Source organism: Dromaius novaehollandiae, chromosome 3 (genome assembly GCF_036370855.1).
Source record: "Dromaius novaehollandiae isolate bDroNov1 chromosome 3, bDroNov1.hap1, whole genome shotgun sequence".
NCBI lineage: Eukaryota > Metazoa > Chordata > Aves > Casuariiformes > Dromaiidae > Dromaius > Dromaius novaehollandiae.
The window spans coordinates 118,460,158-118,480,927 of NC_088100.1; the positions used below are offsets into that span (position 1 = coordinate 118,460,158).

The 20,770-nt window shown below is 37.6% G+C and overlaps 1 protein-coding gene across 4 annotated transcripts in view; it reads left to right on the forward strand.

The window, feature by feature from the left end:
* The window catches only part of CDC42BPA (CDC42 binding protein kinase alpha), a 193,058-nt gene that overhangs the window by 152,391 nt on the left and 19,897 nt on the right, over nt 1-20,770 (forward strand). For all 4 annotated transcript variants that reach the window (XM_064509927.1, XM_064509929.1, XM_026094724.2 and 1 more), the window contains 12 exons: nt 6,203-6,322; nt 7,033-7,113; nt 9,011-9,116; nt 9,883-10,019; nt 10,669-10,808; nt 11,671-11,752; nt 12,906-13,122; nt 13,899-13,961; nt 14,851-15,444; nt 17,156-17,253; nt 18,970-19,054; nt 20,363-20,486. In XM_064509927.1, the coding sequence (XP_064365997.1) occupies nt 6,203-6,322; nt 7,033-7,113; nt 9,011-9,116; nt 9,883-10,019; nt 10,669-10,808; nt 11,671-11,752; nt 12,906-13,122; nt 13,899-13,961; nt 14,851-15,444; nt 17,156-17,253; nt 18,970-19,054; nt 20,363-20,486 (1,847 nt within the window). The remainder of the gene's footprint in view (nt 1-6,202; nt 6,323-7,032; nt 7,114-9,010; nt 9,117-9,882; nt 10,020-10,668; nt 10,809-11,670; nt 11,753-12,905; nt 13,123-13,898; nt 13,962-14,850; nt 15,445-17,155; nt 17,254-18,969; nt 19,055-20,362; nt 20,487-20,770) is intronic.

Genomic DNA, 20,770 nt, shown 5'->3' on the forward strand with positions numbered 1-20,770 from the left:
AAATAATTATGAACATTTTAAAATCCAAATATATGCTATGCACCCTTTGTAGAGAACTGTCCATTACAACTCTCTATGTATATTATGTGTGTATGTTTGTGTGTGTTTGTTTATATGTGTATACGCATACACACATATCTATACATATGTATTTAGTAGTGTAGTATGGTCCCAGTTGCATTAAAATGCAGAATAATTAATTTTACTGTAGAAATGTCTGTAGTGAATGATGTGATAAAGTGGGTATAGTGCATGGGCTGTAGAGTAGTTTTCTGTGTTGTTAACTTACTAATAAATAAATAATATTTATATCCCTTACTTGCATTAAAGAAGGGTCTACATTGCCAGAATATTGTGAATAGTTAGTTCAGATCAGCAAGTTTTTTCCCTATAAAGTTGCTTTTAGAAATATATGTTACTCTCTCCCGAGACCTGTTAAATAGTAATAAACTGCAAATGTGGGAGAGTAAGTGATCACTTTCTATTTGGCAAGGGTAAACTTCGGATGAGAAAGTTTTTTTGTTTGCTATCTAATTAGTTTTGACAGACATCAATAAAAACAGAATAAAGCACTGCTTTTTTCTTTTTTTTTTTTCCTTTAAGAAGGCAGCATGTCTTTTCACAAACATTTTGACAGCATCCCATTCTTTACCTAGGCAAGTGAAAAATTCTCCATGGCTGGGGTACATCCTTTAAGACTTTCTTCTAGATTTCTCCACCCAGGTCAAATCTTTTCAAATGCCTGTCTTTCCATCTTTAATAAAATTCCAGGTATTAACACGTATGTTGTTGCATGTGGATAGCTTATACACACAGAATCAAACTTTGATTATTACATCTTCAAATATGAGCCCAACAGGAGGGCTTTTTTTTTTTTTTTTCCTCCGCTTCAGTGGACAAGAGCATGTTTCTGGACCGGACTGGGAGAGGCTAACCTCTCTCACACAGAGACAAACTACATAAAAAAAATAGTTGAGAGATAGGAAGAGTACCTTACAGACAAATAACACACTTGTTTAGTTACCTGTGTTTATTAGAAAGAAAATTAAAGCTGATGTCCCCATTTATAGGTGGAAGGAAGTATATAATTACGTTTTTGCTCAGTCAGTTCTGCATCTTTCATTTATTAGGCCATTATTGATTCATTCATAGTTTCGTAATACACAGCCTCTGAATTGCCAGAATTAGTGGTTATTTATGTTTTAGCTCATTAAATAGATTCAATGACAGTGTATTAGGGAGAACTTAAAAGAAGCTAATGGTCTTTAAAAAAGCAAACAACCCTCCCTACTGGGTGTGACCTCCATTCTCCAGTCAGCCTCTCCTTTTGGCAGTAGTTACCTTGAAGGGCAATGTTTCTTGTAACATCTCGATGAGAGTCGGATCTCTGCTCGGTCAAGCCTGAGAAGTATATGAGTCCTGCACATCACGACCAAGGAAGAATTAGGAGTCCTCAGGCTCGTGCAGCACTGTGTTACCGCAGGGGTTTCAGGAAGGCCTCTCCAGGAATCACGAACCTGAAGGAAATTTTCCTAACCTTTGTGGTTTTTCCAACCTCTCTGCTCGATTCTGAAATGGCAGAGGGAGTCTAAAATAAGATGCAGTGTCCTTACGTAAGCACTCTTTGCAAGGTCTCTGAAGCCTACGTAACATGGATGTGTAAGCAACGCTGAGTTTGGCCCTCTAATTACGTTTGAAGTTTATTAGGGTGGGTGATGCCTTCTCTGCCTGCCATCCAAATAATGTAATTGTCTATAGCACACTGTGAATTATTGTAGTTAACTCTAATTGTATCAACGAGAAAATGGTAATTTCACAACTTCTTCTGAAGAGAAATAAAAATAGACATCCAGCTGCCTCTGGTGGTAGCCTGCAGATGCTGAGCAAAAGCAGTAGTAGCTCACTCTGCGGATGGCTAAGAGTCACTTCTGGTCCCTGCTGTCCCTCCTCATATCCCCAACATGGAGGATGTCCTTGGACAGGTTAACAGAACTGAGGCCTAAATCATCCTAGCTGGGAAGGACCATGTGTCCAGAAGTGATCCTTGTGTCTCTTGGGCACGCAGGAAGGCGCAAAAAGGAGCAGGAGTTGGTTTTGCTGCCCCTTGTTTCTGATTTTGGTGGGGAGGGAGGACACCCCCAATGACTCTAACATACCCAATCCTAGATCTTCACAGCTGTTTCTCCTGTGCTTCCCAGGCCATCTTTCGGTAACATCATTTAGGTTTCAAGTTTCTTATGTCCATGAGGAAATGTCTTATAATGGAAGTGTTGGGTTTTTTGCAAGGCTTAGCCTTGTGGATCCCTCTAGCTATTAGGAACAATCAACTTGTTTTATTTAAAATTGAATTTATGATTATTTAATAACAATAAAATGGAATCCAGTATTCCTCTGACAAAATCATTTTTCCCCGCTTATTAGAAAAGATTATTTTCCCTCTGTTATTAACACATTATGAATTTAAAAAATGGCTTTCTTAAATCCTCCCACATATCTGCCCTAACACACATTCCCCAGGGGCTTTTGTTAGGCTAAACAAACCTGAACTTTGTAAATAAGCACAGAATAAATGGTGTTCTGAGTTCTCGCTATTAAATACTAAACAGAATAGTTGGTTTCAGTGGTCTGTGCTGAGGGCCCTGACTGTAGTTGCACGTTCCTAATTCTTTAAGCTTTGAATAATTCTAGTTCTTCAAGATATTTTAAATTGACTATATTGCGAGAGGTATGTTTAGATTGCCCGTCCTTCTTGTTCAGAGTGCAGAGAGGTTGGCTGCACGTCGTGCTCAGTTAGTCTCACACAGTCTGCAGTTCGCTGTCACTGTCCAGTGTAAAACTACAGGCTTTAAAACAACCATTTCTTTTTTCAATGTTTCTTTCCTCTTGTTGCCCCAGAATATGTCGTTTCCGAGCTACATTTAAAAATGAACGTATACGTGTGTGTCTACAGTACTACCTCTGAACATACAGCGTGACGAATTCTGAGCGGATGTATGTGTCGGTCTCTCTGCTTTTGTAACATATTCTCCTCCTCTCTCTGTTAAAGCGCTCTCCTTCCTGTATTCCAGCTAACAAAGGCAGACGTGTAAGAGGCTGTCTTACTCTCTGTGGCCCTTTATTTTTGCCTGTCGTGTACATGCCTTTGTTTCATGTATGGATCGTGTATTTACCTCACTGCATGTCTTGTGCTGCTGCCGCTGTTTGCTGCTGCCGCTGTGCTTTTCGTTGTTCTGCAGCTGTGGGCTGAAAGCTTTAGGAACTTCTGGTGTGGTAATACTGCTGCGAGCAGAGCATCCCGGGAGCTGGCACTGGTGCTTGGGTACTACTTCAGCTCCGCGTGATGTTCCCCGCGCAGACTGCCGCGGTGCGAACGGGCTGGGAAGGGGGGCAGGCTCCAGGGGAGGGTCGGTTTTCCCCCCTGCCCTGGCCGTGCCAGGGCCACAGGGCTCGCCTGCACGAGGCGGACGTCCGGCCTTCAGGAGGGAGGGAAGGTATCACAGCACAGGGATAGGTAAATGGAAAGTGGATAATCGTAGTAAACCGGAGCACCCAAGGGAGTTGGGAATATTCATGCAAAGAAAGCAGTCTTTGACACATTGCAGCATATTAATCTTGTTTTTTAAAAACCAAGGTAGATTGGTTTTCCATCGCATGGATCTAAACACCGTGTGATGAAAGCTTTATCAGATCAGATATGTTGGGTCCACCTTGAACTCATACTACTTCTTTTACTTCTCATATATACATATGGTACTAGGAGTAGGAAGGCATAAAAAATACATTGAATATTCAATAAATGAGCAGTAATATCAACTGCTGTAATAACAACATTATCTATGCAGTTAAAAGTACAAATGAATGTCGTGTCAGCAAGCATACCGTGACTCCTTAGTTTTGACCACTGGCTCCAATACAGAAGTTCACCTCTCCTCAAGATGAGTTTAAGCCCTGGCCAGCTTGGGCTCAGTCCTGCACGGGTGACCCTGTGTAGACCACTAAACACATAGTCCTGTGTCCACCACCACCCAGGTAGCCCTGTGAAAGACAGCAAAGCTATTCCAATTTAATACCAAATGTGCTTTTTATAATCCAGTGGGTTAGTTTAAAACTAATTTTCATGGTGTCAGGATGGCCGACTGAAGCTTTTGGCCATAGTTGAGTTAGGTTGCTTTTGTACTTAATTCTTCTCATTAAAGTTAGGAACTGGAAGACTCACTTCAGTAATACAGCTTAAGGCCCTGCTTCTGCACTGAAGTTGTTTAAATTCCCCTCAAATTCACTAATGGTGGATCAGCTTCTGTGTGTTTTGAGGGCTTTTTGTGTTCATAAGCAAAGTAAAGGAACATTTTTACTAGTTCAGCAGTCATCATCTAACCACAAAAGCTTTGTAGCACATTCCAGAAAAGTTCTGTCATTTATATTATCCTTGTACTAAATTTTTTAGGAGACGCCATGAAAGTGGTCTTTGGTATGCAGATGCCACTTTGAAAGGAAAAGCGTCCTGAATATCTATCTGGAAACACTTATGAAATGATAGATTAGGTTTCTGAATTTAACTTGCAGAAGAAAAGGAATGTCTGTTTCTTGCTATGAAAAATTCTTCTGCAGTTACTCATTGGGCTTATTTTTCTTAATAACAGTGTTAAGAAGATGTTAGAATTTTTCAAGGTTAAACAGCCTTGGAGTGGGCTCCAAGTTACCCCATATTTAGATTTGGTTTAAAAAAAAAGTTGAAAGTAATTGAAACTGTCATATATCTGAGGGTTTTTTATTTAAAGGCATCAATGTTTCTAATACTGGATAAAGCTTCTAATTATAATTTGCTTCTGATAAGTCTGAGCACAAAATGTTTGCTTTACTGCTGATTTTTGCCACAATGCTTGAAATACGTGATCTACATGTAGAAAACAGGTGTATCCCTTTGTGAGAATTTCTGTTTTCATTACAGAAAGAGGATGAAGGCATATTAATATGCCTGAGCTGATTGAGCTGACAAGCTTAATCTCTACCAGCTGATTTTTTGAAGGCTATGGTAAAACTAGAAGCCATCAAACTTAACTCACTACTAGTTAAAAAAAAAAAAAAAAAAAAAAAATCTGCAACTGCACCTGTTCACTACCATGACTGACTTTTTAGAGAACAGGACTGTATATGCATGAATAAGATTGTCTTGGAAGTATATTTTTATTCTCCAAAAGCAGTAATGTCTGTGGAATTCTTAATGTGGTGTCAATGGCAAATGAGGAAAAAATCGTTGTTATGTTCAAATGTTTTGTATAAAGGTTGCTGCATATTTTGTTTTGTGGAACACCAAGGTGGCCGAATCCTTAGCAATGGGCAAAGATTGTTAACATTTCTGCAGAAAAGATGGACATGCAACAGAGCCCCTTGTAGGACCCCAGCTTTTAGCTTTGTTATTAGCGGAGAAAAGCATCCTTGGCTTGCTTTAAAAAGATTTTAAAAAAATACAAACTAGCATGGAAAACGTAGACTTGTAGGTGACTTGTAGAAGACTCCTGCTTTCTCTGGTTTTCATCTGCATTGATGAAGATTCATCCAAGATGACTTGTTATCCAAAGTATACGATCATACCACTATGCCCTGTTTTTCATTATCACCCGATACTTGACTTAGTTTTCTTGTATAGCAAGGACCCAGAAAATAGCCCCCTGAATAAACTGTATTCCTAATAAAGTTGGTTTCCCTTTTTGTAGTTCAAATGGTGTACAAAAAATCAGTTCTCCGGGAATATTGTTAGCACTAACCTAAGAATATTTACTTTGCTTTTTCTCCTTATTTTCTCATAAATATGATTGTAATGATTTAGGTATGTAGGAATTCACTCCTAACAAGTCTCTACTACAGGTGGACAAAATAGTAGCGTTTAGAAAATATTCAGCCTTTAAAAATGCTGAACTACACGTCTCATCAAGCGTTCATCAGGTCCCTGAACTAGCAGCTCTTATGCTATGTGCTCACCTGTCAGCAGAAGTCTTGGCGTGTTCATATTTAAGTATTTTCCTGTAGTTTTTGTAGCTTAATTAGGAAATTGCTTAAAACAGATTTTTTTTTCTCTCAATTATCTCTTTAGGAATTCTACAATTTCCATATTTTATTTTAGTAAGTCAGGAATTCTTTTTTTTAACAGTGTTGTTGATTTATTTGGGGTTTTTTTTTTTTTCCTCTTGAATTGTTTCCGTAGATTGATTCAGTTGAGAACTTTACATTGTCTAATACTCCATCACGGGATGAAGATATCAAGTCTCACCTCCATTCAAGATCAAGGTCTCCTTCTACAGCTAGTGAGATTGAACCGATTGAGGTACTTGGTGTTGACAAATCTTTACCATTTTTTTTTTTTTTTTAGGAGTAGCAGTTTGAATCTCATAAAAATTACTGTTGCAAATCCTTTTGTTTAGAGTGAAGCTCATTCCCCTGCAGAGACTATTTAGGATGTTGTAGATAGCCTACGGCACTACTGGTGAACTGTATTTTGAGGAATATTAAATTTCCTTTCACATACAGTTAGTCGATTAGGGCTGGGGAATATCTGTAGAATCAATTATTAGATACAGTTTGTCTTCATGACTTAATCTTAGTCATGATTATTTAGTAAGAGTTTGCAAAAAGTTAATGTTGTACTGTAGTTTGGTATAACAGCACATTTCATAGTGCTGTTGAAGAGCTAGTCAATGCAAAATATTAACAAGACTCTGCAATTGTAATAATGTATTCCCTTCCCATTAAGGTAATTTAATTTTCTGATTATTTTATATGGGAGAAGATTCAATCAAGTGTTGCAGATAATACAAAACTATTTTTGTCATGTTAGAAATGAATATCATACCCCATTTTGCTGAGAAGTAAGATCTGTTTTCTTGAGTCCTTTCCTATGTTCGTCAGTGTGGTTTCATTCCTTGTCTGCTTGTGGGGGTGAGGGGTGGGGGCAGATTGTAGTCTTTTCATTTTACTCAAGCTGTCTTTGATAATGTGTATTTGATGTCTTACTGATCCTTTGGGGGCTTTGCTCAGGTTACGGATCATCCTCCCCGCTCAATTCACACACCAACCATGAGGACAGCCTATATTGGATCGGGACTCTCTGCACCAAAGGTATTCAGTCAAGCGTTCACACGTTCTGTAAAGTAAGGGGAAAAATACCATGCCTGGCATCAGCTTCGGGAGAACTGTTTATCAGAATAATCTTACCAGAACTGCGTGGAAGAGTTATTTTATATGAATTGCGGGTTGCTATTCTAAAGGATAACAGCCCCATTTTTACGCTGTGCCGTGTGACAAGTTGGCCAAGGCATGCCAGTGCAGTAGCATGCAGGCATTTGATCTTAGGAAAAACATGAGCTTGGGCATTAGGAGGAAATAGTTGAACTAGAACATGCTGAAAGGAAAGCAGACTTCCTATACAGAGGCCGTTTTCCAGCATCTGACTGACCAAGCTGCCTCTCTGCTCTGTATACACGAAAACTGATGTCTCAGATTACTACAGATGATTATTTTGAGAAAAGGCAAAGAGTAGGCCTGAAGTGAAACCAAAGGGGTTTGGTTTGGTTTTTTTTGTAAGCATTGCAGAGTGAGCACTAGAGCCAACACCACGGCTCTGGGTTGGAAGAAGGATTTCCGGTTTTTCCATCTTCTTGCTTTTTGCTTGCATAACTACTTATTTTACATCAGTTGTTGAAATTAAGTTGCTGCTGGCTGAATGAGGTAGTATATGCTAATTCACAGAGGAATTGCGTATATTCAAACAAATGAGGAATAGGATACAAGATATTAAAGGAAAAATTTTCTCATAAAAGTTTCAGAAGTGTCTCAATGGCTTAGGAATCTGCTGTATATAAAAAATTGTCAGTGTTTTTCAAATTAGTCAATTAAGTAAGTCTTTGAAATAGATCTGTTTCACTGCCTTGATAAATGACAGAAGTAGCAGAAGACTTTTTTCATTTGTGTAAAGAAAAGCTAAGAAAGTTGTTTCAGCAGGCAGTATCTTTTTGTGTTGGCAATATTTTTAATAGATCAATTAAAAAATTATCATATGTATTTGCACTTGAAAACATGTGAATTAGTTTGTACTATGACCACTGACTGTGCACGTCATTCCATTTCTGCAAGCATTTTGTCATCACACTACATAATGATTGGTCTTCTAATTTATTATGTTTCCTAAGGAACCTTCTTTTAGTTTAGCATTAGTTTTTATAGCTATGTTTCATCTCCCTGCAGTTTGAAAATAAGACATCCATCTGTAGACAGAAAGCTCCCGGTGTAACAGTAAAACTGTCATTAAATATGGATGAAGTTTGAGCCCTTAAGTGCGATATCTTATGCTCTGAAAAACTGGAAAGTGAATAAAATTTTAATATTCCTAGCCATTAAAGTGGCCTGCAAAAATTGTATGTAAATCTGATTTCAGATTGCATACATTATCTCCGTAGATGATAGTCTGTGCTCCCAGGAACTCAGGAGAAGTCCCTTCAAAGCCATGTCATCTGTACTCTTGCTTTTAGATTGGGTATTTTGAAATTGCCTGTGCCTGACACCATCAAACTGGATTCTGTCATTCCTTCTGGCATAAAAATTAGAATCTTGAAAAAGTTTGGTATTTTGCTTCCAACTAAGGCAACCGTCCTTGCAACTAAGCATTTGAATGTGCCTCTTGGAAAATACATATACCCACATACTCAGCTTCTAGAGTGTGATGGGATAATTTATAGACAGACCTTGGCAGCTTTCCTATCTGCAATGGAAGTGACTTCATGTACTGAGACAAGGTCCAGTTTCCCTGGTTTTGTTTACAGGGGTTGGTGTAAGTTATCAATAAGCACTGATAAAGAGTATTTTCAGCCCATGTGTTAGGAGCTCAGGTTTCATTTCAGCAAACACAAGTAAGTTACATTTTTTAAATGCACCTATATACTCTTATGTCTGTGAAAAATAACTGTTCTTCTTCAAAAGTGTTTTAAAGTGTTAATGTCCTTGTCTGTCTATTTCACAGCCTAAAGCCCACCAGTTTGTAGTGAAATCATTTAATACCCCAACAAAATGTAATCAATGCACATCTCTGATGGTTGGCTTAATAAGACAGGGCTGCACTTGTGAAGGTAAGTGTGAAAAGAAGAAATGGGAATTAAAGTTTTTATAGATGCAAGTTGCACAGTAAATGTTGTGATGCAGTAGTGCCGGAGTCTTATGTTTACAGTTTGCATAACAGAATGTATTCCGTTGCTGCAGCCTTTTAACAGTGGAAGCCAAGGATTTTGAGTATCTTGTGTAACAGATTACCCAGTTAATTGGGGACACACTTATTTCAGTTGGTGGCAATAAGCTTAGTTTAGTTTGTTTTAATTTAAAATAGCAATAAGAGGTAACCGTCAGTGGTCAAGTGTGCTGACAGCTGTTTTGCTTTATGACTAAGGGCAAAATGCAAGACAGCTTTGTTATTCGGTACCAAATTTTCTCTCCTCCAGGACTGATTTATTCTAGGTTTGTATATGCACAGAATAACACACATCATTTAGAGGAGTTTCCAGTGGCCTAGAAGAAATGATACACCAGTTATTCCAATGTGAGCTTTTCATCAGGCTCTTTCTTACCCAGATGAAACCAAACTATGTATCCATACAGCTCTGGAAGTGGGAAAATCTGGAGTCAGATCAGTTCAAATCATGTGCCGCTGCTGTATGGAAGCTTACCTTTCTGCCTTGGTGTAGCAAAGTTCAGTGAAACTATTCAGCTATTGGTCAACTGTGTGCACTTGAAAAAAGAAAAAAGAGCGGGCCACTTATATATGTCATCATTATTATCATAGCTTTTGCACTGCAGAAGAAATAATCATCAAATTTTTTTTTTCCTACTCCTCCTTTCAAGTTTGTGGATTCTCCTGCCACGTGACCTGTGCAGACAAGGCCCCTGCAGTGTGTCCAATCCCTCCCGAGCAGACTAAGGGCCCTTTGGGGATAGATCCACAGAAAGGCATAGGAACAGCATATGAAGGGCATGTCCGTGTAAGTATCAGGTAGCTGCCTTTGGGGCACTTCTGTTAAATTTATTGTTTTCTGGACTTGGAATTTAGGACTATTTTAACGTGGGCAGGCGGCGGGAAAGGTGTCAATTATACCTTAAAGCAACAGTTTGGAACCTAAGACCTAAATTTTCATGAAGCAGCTCCAGCATTTTCAAAAGTAATTTTGTCTCCCTTTTTGTCAGTCACTGTGTTTTGAGTTGGTCTTGAATAGACCATCACAAGATCAGATCATCTTCCAGGGCCACTCAGTTTTTCTAATAACACTAGAGCTGCCATTGTGTCTAATGTCGATGTTTGTTAATACTAAAAAGCTACTATATGTAGTTTGGGTCACGTGTCCACTGGCAAATTAGAGTTGGGTTTCTTTCTTTTTATCAATATGCCTTTGAATGAGTTTGTGAATTAAGAAGAGAGAATCTGTGGTGCTGTGAATTTTTTAAATAGTACATCATAGTATGTGTACCGCCATATTTTATGTTTTTACTGCACATGCACTATTACTTATGTTGCTTGACGTTATTGTTGAACACAAACTTGTCAGTGTAGATGAGAGAATTGATATTTGCACTGTTTCATTTTTGATTGGACACAAGTTTAAAGAGAGTTGATCAGAATTTATTTTGCTAAAGGTACCAAAACCAGCTGGAGTAAAGAAGGGTTGGCAGAGAGCGCTGGCAGTGATCTGTGATTTCAAACTCTTCCTGTATGATGTAGCAGAAGGAAAAGCATCCCAGCCCAGTGTGATAGTGAGTCAGGTTATTGACATGAGGTAAGCTGTTTGGCACTGAGTGGGAGGTTTCCAGAGGCATTAGGAGGCATTTTTTTTCCCTTCCCTTTTTGTAAAATCAGTAAGCAAGCTCTGCGGCATGTGAGAAACATTGTAATCCTTGTTTAGGACCTCGAACTTCTGCTAGAAAAAGCAGTATTCGAAGTCAGCCCAAACTTCACTTGTGTGTCCACATGTGTCAGTTCTAACTTAATTATTACTTACATCTGTCCAGCTGTGTAGAAGATACGAAATGAATAAAGAAGAAAAATACTTTATTTGGGGGTCAAATACAATTTTGAAAGGCAGAGAAAACTTTGTTACAAGATAAAATGTATGCAATTTTTGATTCAGAAAGGCTGAATAGTTTGTTTCCAATGTCTTCTGTATTATTGAAAGTCTGCTGACTTCCCTGGAGGTTTAGGATATGCAACATGCCCAACTAAGAGTAAAGCTCATCTCTGAACTTCTAGATTGGTTTATCCAGGAAATCTCATTGCCGTAATTTATAGCTTCTAGTGAATGCGGATTTTTCTGACAGAGTTGGAATGGATGATCTTGGTCTAGTCCATTTTTTAAGTTTGCTTTCTGAAGTTTTTAATTTGAACAGACAAAACCAGATATTCTGAATAGATTTATCTTAGTGAACTTCCATCAGAAATTAATTATGTTATATTACATTTGAGAGTTATATCTGCAGAGAAAGAAGAAAGTCAGGATTATTTTAAAAATCAGATCTAGTGCTATTTTCTTGCATTCTTAGCAAAACAAGGCTGTTGGTACTATAGAAATGTAAGTTAAAAACAAACATACAGACTTTTACTCCCTTTAACTCTATTTAAATGATGTGTATGTTCTCCATAAGGGATGAAGAATTCTCAGTGAGTTCCGTCTTGGCCTCAGATGTCATCCATGCAAATCGAAAAGATATTCCCTGTATCTTCAGAGTAAGTATGTATATCTTGAACCTGGTAACAAGTTCAGCATTCCCAGTGTGATGTACAGTGTGCATTCATTGACTCTCTGCTAGTATTTTCTCTCCTTTGCAAGCTCTGGTCATGTGGTATCCATGGCTGCAGCAGTGCATAAAGTTCTGTACATACCTCATGTTTATAGTAAAAATGGTGGTGGTGGTACCTTTAGACAACCTCCAATCTCCCCTTTACATGGATTTTATTTTCTGACCTTCACAATAGGATATATTTTTCTCAACTTCTTGTTAGTCATTTGTATTTTTCTGTTTATGGCCTTATACATATTCATTTTCTAAAGTTCAGTCTTCTGCTTATCACTTTAATTTGTTGTATTATTCCTGAAGCCTTTACTGTGTGTATTTTATTTGTATATAAGCATTGGATCTTTTAAAAACTCCCATTCATCAGGTAGTTAGTATAGGAATCTAGTACAAAAATATTCAATAAAAATTTACATCAAAGACCTGGTATCAGAATTTTGTTGTCATTGGCTTTTCTATTATTTTTATTTTTACTGGATACTTAATTGAAGCCTTGACCTCACTGAAATATCTTTGGTGTTGGTCTTATTCATTCCACCACCATTTCTTTACTATACCATTGTATTTCAGTCCTTGTTTTTCACTGCTTTTCCACTGTTCATCATTCTGCATGTTAAAAGGAGGCAAACTTGGAAAGGGGCTTTCACTATAATCTGTAGCAGCTGCACTAAATGCATGAAAAGGGTCATAGATCATTCTTCCATAAATACCGTTCACATTTCGTTAAATTAGTAACAAGAATTATTGGCCTTTAAAAATGCAGAATATTTTATAAGAAAAGCTTTTCATTAAAAAAATTGCTGTGAAGAACAGATTCTAGTAAATTTAGGGTGGAGATTACAGAGTAAATACAAATGAAATTGAAGTTTTCTCATTATTTTGCTGAGTTAGCACAGTCTATAGTATTTTCTGCTATGGATTCTTGATTGAGTTTTTCTATTAACTAAGGATAAATTTTTGCATTCTTGGTACAGACAGCTAATTAAAACAGCACTTACAGGCATGTGATATCCTCATATCAGTGATCATGATGAAATTTTTTTTTATCACTTATGGCTTAAAGTATGTATTTAAAAATTTTCCAGGTCACAGCTTCCCAGCTCTCTGCATCCAGTAATAAGTGTTCAATCCTGATTCTAGCAGACGGTGAGAATGAAAAAAGCAAGTGGGTAGGAGTGCTGAACGAATTGCATAGGATCTTGAAGAAGAACAAACTCAAAGACCGCTCAGTCTATGTTCCAAAAGAGGCTTATGACAGCACCTTACCCCTCATCAAAACAACGCAGTCAGCCACAATCATAGGTATGATATGAGTAAGAAGGATTCTCTTGGAAGAATTTCTTATCTGAGATTCTAATTTTGCCTGAATAAAGCAGACTAACCTAGTTGATTCATGATGGCCTCTTCAACGGGTATGCTGAAAGCATGCTTTTTTAGCAAATGACATATTAAATGACATTATCTACTGAACAAATAATGTGTAATGTTTTTTATTCCATATTTATGATCTTACGGCAGAAATGTCATTCACTACACTGTGCCTCTGTCAGATCTGTAAGAATATTCTCCCTACATGCCTATAATTATCAATCATTTTTGACTGACAACTGGATATGACTCTTGGAGTATTTTGTAAACATAATTCCTTAACTAGGCAAAATTAGCACTATAGACTAGATTTAAATCACTGGCTTTGCAAAAATCTACTTCTGGGTGCAGAAAAAAAATTTGAAAGCAGAGAACCCATTCAGTCATTTTAAATGCTACTGTACACATTTTGTTATACTCAGATTATTTAAATGTGATATTGTAGTTGTTTACTGCAAAGCCAGTGGAATACTTAAGTGCTCTGAACAGTTCATTAAAATAAAGTTTCTTGGTATTATTTCTACAAATGTGAGAAATGGGAGAAGACCGATGTTATTTCTGTTACATGAATGTATTTGGCTTGACTTTATATTTGTTCAGTTCAAGATATTAAAAAGCCGTCTCTATTCATCAGAATCATCGCTTGTGTTGAAGAAGTATTTCTAAAGAAAAATAACTTTTTTTTCTTTCCTTTTTTTTTAATATCATAGACCATGAAAGAATAGCTTTGGGCAATGAAGAAGGGTTATTTGTTGTGCACGTCACCAAAGATGGTAAGAAATTAAGAACTGGTAATAATTATCCTAATATTACATAATCAGAAAGTGATTTTGTAAGCTTTGTTCTCTTTCCATATCCTCTGTAAATTGAGAAAAATGAAAACAGTATGAAAGGTTATCAGCTGGACAGCCCCATGTAAGAGCTGAAAACCAAGCTGTGCTTTCTGTTTTGTGTATCATTTCCAGTGACAACCATCCAGCATCTGCAGTGTAGCTTCCCTTTTTTGAAGCAGGGTCAATACAAAATTCAGACCGGGCTGCCGAGGGCTTTGTTCAGTTGAGTCTTGAAAACCTCCAAAGATAGAGATGCCAAAACCTCTCTGGGCAGCCTGTTCTAATATTTAATTAGTCTCACAGTGCAACATTTTCTTCTTTATATCTAGGTGGAACCTCTCCTTTTTCAATTCATGGTTACTGTCTCTTATTCTCCTGCTATGCACCTCAGTAGGGAGCGTGGCTCAATCTTCTCAGTAACCTCCTCCTTGGTATTGAAATGAAAGCTTACGTTCAGTAAAGAGACGTAACAACAGATGCCAAACCTATTTCAAGAAGTAATGTGTTTAATTGTAGGGTTTTTTTTCATTATTCAGTAATTTTTCATCTTTGAAATGAATACTGAAATAATATTGCAGTTTTATTGCATAGAATCTGCTCCTCCCTTTTTCTGATGGGGAAACACCAAAGGTCTGTCCAGCGTCACCACATCTAATACTGTTAACAAACAAGTTTTGACTCTGCATTCTTTAATATCACAAGGAAACAAACAATGAAGGGAGTTTCTTGGGTTTGCGTCATAGCTTAGTCCTTTGCAAATACATATTTTTAAATCAATTTACACTTTAACATTACTTGGATTTGGGGTTTTGTTTTGTTTTGTTTTTAGAGATTATTCGTGTTGGTGACAATAAGAAGGTTCATCAGATTGAGCTTATCCCAAATGAACAGCTCATTGCAGTGATCTCAGGACGAAACCGTCATGTGCGACTCTTCCCTATGGCTGCCCTGGATGGAAGGGAGACTGAGTTTTATAAGCTGGCAGAAACAAAAGGCTGCCAGTCTATAGTTTCTGGACATGTGCGCCATGGAGCCCTTACTTGCTTATGTGTAGCTATGAAAAGGCAGGTCCTCTGTTACGAACTGAATCAGAGTAAGACACGTCACAAAAAGATCAAGGAGATCCAAGTCCAGGGGAATGTCCAGTGGATGTCAGTCTTCAGTGAGCGTCTCTGCGTGGGCTACCAGTCAGGTTTCTTAAAATATCCCCTTCATGGAGAAGGTAGCCCATACAGTCTGCTCCATCCAGATGACCACACACTCTCATTTATCTCACAGCAGCCAACTGATGCCATCTGTGCAGTCGAAATCTCAAATAAGGAATACCTGCTGTGTTTTAGCAGCGTAGGGGTTTACGTTGACTGCCAGGGCCGAAGATCTAGACAACAAGAATTGATGTGGCCCGCAACTCCATCTTCTTGCTGTAAGTTGTTTTCTGTTTGTACTTCCTATCATACATTGAAATGACCACACCTTGTATTATTATCCCCATTTGATGTGACGCGCCATCTGATGTGAAGTTCAAGCAAAATCACCTGAAGATAAATGAATGCTGTCAACTTCTGTCAGCATCTTAAAGTCTAGTCAGAGGGTTTAGTCCTCGTCTCATCAATGCTAGTTTTGACAGCTCTGTGACTGACCTGTATTGCTTTAACTTAAGAGTCAAGGGTCAGGATTTCAAACTTGGTTACCTCAGCCGGAGGTCCTCAGGTCCTACAGAAACTAAAGGGATCTTTATGCATTCAATACCAGTGAAACAAGACTGGTGCCATTCAAAGCCTTAAAATTTGACTGTACTTTAGGTCAGCGTTGTGATTCAGACTTTCCTGATGTTCAGAGTCATCAGGATCTGGAATATGACTCATCTTTCCCTAATGGTATTTATTCCTGATCACTGTTGTTTTTTTTCCTCTCTTTTCCTTACTTATACATTCTCTCTTCAACTTTTTTTGTCTAGTCTTTTCTCATTTATCTCCTCTCTTTTTTTTTTTTTCTTAAGTCAATTTTTAAGTTTTCCCTCTCTTACCTTTCTTTTCCACCCTGCCTCTCCCCTCTCCAAATATAAGATGAAGTGTGGCAGGGAATATCGAAAATATATTGATTTTCAAAATAATCTACCGTCTTACTTCACTGTGACAGCAACACAGTCAAACTGTGGAAGAGAGGATTTGCAGGAGTGAAGCCCCTTCTGAATGTGGAAGGAGCAACTTTAACAGGCTCTCTCTTCTGTTTTTTCAACCAAGAGTGTGATTATTACAATGTCAGGACTCAGAGAATGAATGAATCAAAATAAAAGATTGTGTGCTGGATAGGTTGAAGACCAGGTATTTTCACACATAGGCCATCTGTACTGATCTGTACTGATTGCCATCTGTGAAAGGTTTTCAGTTGCCTTAATGAAGTGGCTTGATGTGATCATTCCACTTCTGAATAGATGTATACTTTATAGCAGAGCTGTCACGTTTAAACACAAATTTGATGCTTTTGTTAGTCTTGATAGGCAGTCTTGTTGCAGATCTGAAGGAGAATTTTGTACTTCCATAAGTGTCCCAGTGGAACGAACTCCATGCCAGAGAGGTGTGTCAGATGAGTAGCACAGGATTCCCTTTACAATCTGGAAAATAAGAGAATTAAAACTAGAAGAAAATATGAAGTCTGTCTTGACTATGTCATGGCACTTAGTTCCAGCTGAGGTCTGTTTAGTACACAGGCCAAGACTAGGAGCTGAGTTTGTTCAGATGACAATTATTAAATAACAATGACATATTTTCCTTCCACATCATTTGCAAAATATAAACTCTTAAAAGAGGGCTTTTAGAGAAAAAGGATTTTTGAACAATATCGGTGTTTGGTAAATTCTCATCCCTTATAGTTTCAAAAAGTAATTTGTTCTTTTTGGTTCTGCAGATTTAAAAGGAAAATCGTATGGAGGTTTCAGGTTTTTTTGTTGGTGGTGCTTTGACTTCAGAATAAATTTTATGGTAACATTTTGAGTTAAAACACATTTTGCAAAGAAAAGTTGTTATTGTTGAATTGTGTTTTTTTAATCAATACAGTTAAATGCACATAAGAAATTGTACATTATGAGCCTTGTCTAAGAGCACATAACAATATACCTAATCCTTTCTTGTCAGGTTACAATGCACCATACCTCTCTGTGTACAGTGAAAATGCAGTTGATGTCTTTGACGTGAACTCCATGGAGTGGATTCAGACTATTCCACTCAAAAAGGTAATTTGCTGTCGATATCAAGCAGTTAAAGAATACGACTTTACGTCGATATGGCTTTGCTACAGTCAGATGAGGTTTTTTAAGCACATTTGAAGTCATCGATAAAGCTATTTGTTTAAACATACTTGAACTAAAAGAAGAGCTACTGCAAGGAAAACCAATGCTTTTTGTTTGGAATATAAGATATGAAGTGTGTTTTGGGCATTATTTCAATATTGTAGATGAAAGGTAAATCTGGAACATATGAGTATTTTAGACTTACTGATATTATTGTAGAGAGTGGTTTCTCAGTATTCATTGCATATGGTTTCACTGAGACTGTTGCTGCCAAAAGATGATGGATGCTAAGACATTAAAAAATGCTTTCAAAAATCTATCTTCTGCTGCTTGAGAACATTGTAAACAGGTAGGATTAAAATATTTTTGGTTCAACCAGCACAAATATTAAAGCCAAAATGATGTCAGGCTTGTGTCACTGAAAAGGAAGTTTTTGAAAACCACCACTTCCGTGGTATTTAGGAGGTATTTGCTCAACTGTATTCAAAAAAAAATATTTTTTTTCATAATTTAGGCCTATTTCAACTTTGTATTAGTGTTAACATAATTATTTTCATTGGCATTCTAATGACGCAGAAGTACAGGAAGTCTTCTCTGTTGTCTTTTGCTAGTCGGTCAGTCTCTCTGCCTATCAGTTTCCGGCGTGTCAGGTGCAGAAAGGATATTGTGCCACCATATGGCAATGCTATAAGGATGAATAATGCAAAGACTGAGGTGCTCAGCTATTAAACCATCTTAAGGAGACAAAAAGTATCTGGCTTTAGTTAAATAACAAACTGTGTCTTAACAATGAATCTTTAAAAGCTAGTAAAGAATTTAATCTGATGTCGAAGTTTTGAGTTATTAAGCATTTGGAGCATTTTTTCCCACACATCAGATTGTGATTTAGTACTTTGCTTAATGTTTGACTCAAGACTACCCATGTAATGAATGGGTAGTCATTCATTACATTTATTACCACATTCAACAAACAAGAACTGCTAATTGTAAGATACTCAAGGATAGCAATTTATTATGAAGGGTTTGTTTCTAGCACAATTTGCAGACTGGCTGGAGCATGAAATGATTGTTTCCTGTAGAAATTTGAAATCACAAAAATTAATATGTTGTAACAATCTGTATATACATTATCAAGGTGCAGAACACAGCTGTAACATGATACTAACACCTAATAAAAGTACAGCTTAGTGCTCTGTGCATCTAAGAGACAAAACTGAATTGTTACATGAAGTAGACTTCTTATGGAATTTATTTAAATGCTGGGAGGAGTGAGTATTGGTCCTCTCTCTTTAAATAACTGGAATTTTAGGCAATTCTGTGTGTACAGATGATTAATTCAGAAGTTTAAATTTAAAATTTGAAATTGTCTTTGCCTCTGCATTCTGGCTTTAATGACTCACCGTTATTCCTCTTGAGAGCAGTCATGGGTCACTGGAGAGATGAGACATTGCTTCCTCCAGCCTCTTCTGTTCTGGAGTGGGCTTCGCACTGCCGAATTACCCTGGCTGCTTCCCGGTTGGCTCTGTCTCAGTGCTCCTTTTATGAAGTCTAAAATGCTCCTGGTATCTTTCAGAATGAGCTGCACTGTCTATATATATTTAGAGAGAGAGGGAGATATAACATGAATTATTTTTTAAAGAATGATTTGCGTTGTTTCAGGTACGACCCTTGAATACAGAAGGATCACTAAACCTTTTAGGACTGGAGACGATTAGATTAATATATTTCAAAAACAAAATGGCAGGTAAGTAAAGAAGGAGCTGATTTTCATCGTGCAGACTTCTGTTTAGAAAGCATTTTCATTTGGGCCAGGTCTGTGCATTGTAGAATGAGATCTCGCAAGCATCCGTGTGCTTGTGAATTGGGGGAAAGCCAAGCTTATAGATTCCACAGTGATTGCAATGATGCAGATGTCACTAAGCAGCAAGTCTGAACTGTTTTTTTCCTTCTGAACATTTAATGAAGACTTTAAAAGACTAGAGAAGAAAAATAGAATGACTAGTAACCCCCCCCCCCCCCCCCATTTTGGGATCAGCTGTCAGAATGCCATCTAAAAATGCTTGGAAAATTTAAGGCTTTAATAGTGATCTTGGCAGTGCTGGATCGAAATTGATATTACACTTGACCTAAACAAACCTTTCCCAAGGATCAGAAAGCAATACAATGGTATATTTTCATAACTTGTTACTGGGGCCATGTGTGATGGTGTGCCCAAGTGTTAGCTTCAGAATTCTAACTATTTGTTATGAGTCTTGCTCTCTCTCTCTCTTTTTTTTTTTTTTTTTTTTTTGAGCACATTTTGCAAGGATGCTCCTGAGTATAGTTTAAAAAAAAAAACCCAAATAGAGTTTTTAGGTGGAGAAGGGGGGGGTGTTTTGTTTTCATTATAATTTTGAAAAACTCTATTGATGCCTTTTAAAGAATGTTTTGTTTTAACAATGAAAAGCTATATTTTCTAATAACTATTCTGAGGCACGAAGGAGGCACGCTACTTGCATGTGAGTTTCCCCTGCAGCCTAAGCAATGTTACTAGATATGCAGTGATCATATCTCCGTACTGAAAAAGCATGGTGTTTGGTGTTAAAATGAGAATGAATTAATGTTGACATTGCAGGGAGACTCATCCTTATCATAGTGGGTCCTTACAGATTAAGCTGCTTTTTTCTAATGGGATCTATCATATGGTCAGGATTAGAAAAGTTTCTGATTATGTAAATAAAAAATTCTTATGTCTGTACCCTCCCCATGGTAGGTATGACTACTGGATGAATCCTGACGTGAACTTGAAAGTGAATGTGTGTGTGGCACTTGCAGAGACTTAGTGTACTGTTACTCTTTTACTGAGGATTTCTTACATTTGTAGTCTGGCTTGAGTGCCTGCATCCTGAAGCTTTGTGCCGTTGTACAGGGCCCTCTCCAATGATTTAGATCCAGAAATGTTGCATAAACCTACATACTACTCTTTTTTTGTTTGCTTGTATTTTAAAAATCAAATAATTTTATTAAATAACTAATGAAGTATCCAACTGGATCATTTTCATATTGGTTCCAGAGGGAGATGAGCTGGTGGTTCCCGAGACATCAGATAACAGCCGGAAGCAAATGGTTCGAAACATCAACAACAAGCGGCGCTATTCTTTCAGAGTGCCAGAGGAGGAGAGGATGCAGCAGAGGAGGTCGGTATTCAACATGTACTTGTCCTCTGTACATGCCTGTAGGCCTTGAAGGACAGTGACTGATGCCCATGTAGTACTTCACTTGCTGCTCTCTGGAATTCCCCTTTCAGATGTTTCCGTGTCTTCCCTGCTGTGTTAATCCTTGATGTATAATTTGTGTTGATACCAGTCTGGATATGGATACGCACTGGATACACAAGTAATCTCATTAATTGAAATAATTTATGTGAAACAGCTGTAATTTGGAATGCATGTCTTCACATACTGTATATAGGTACATCTGC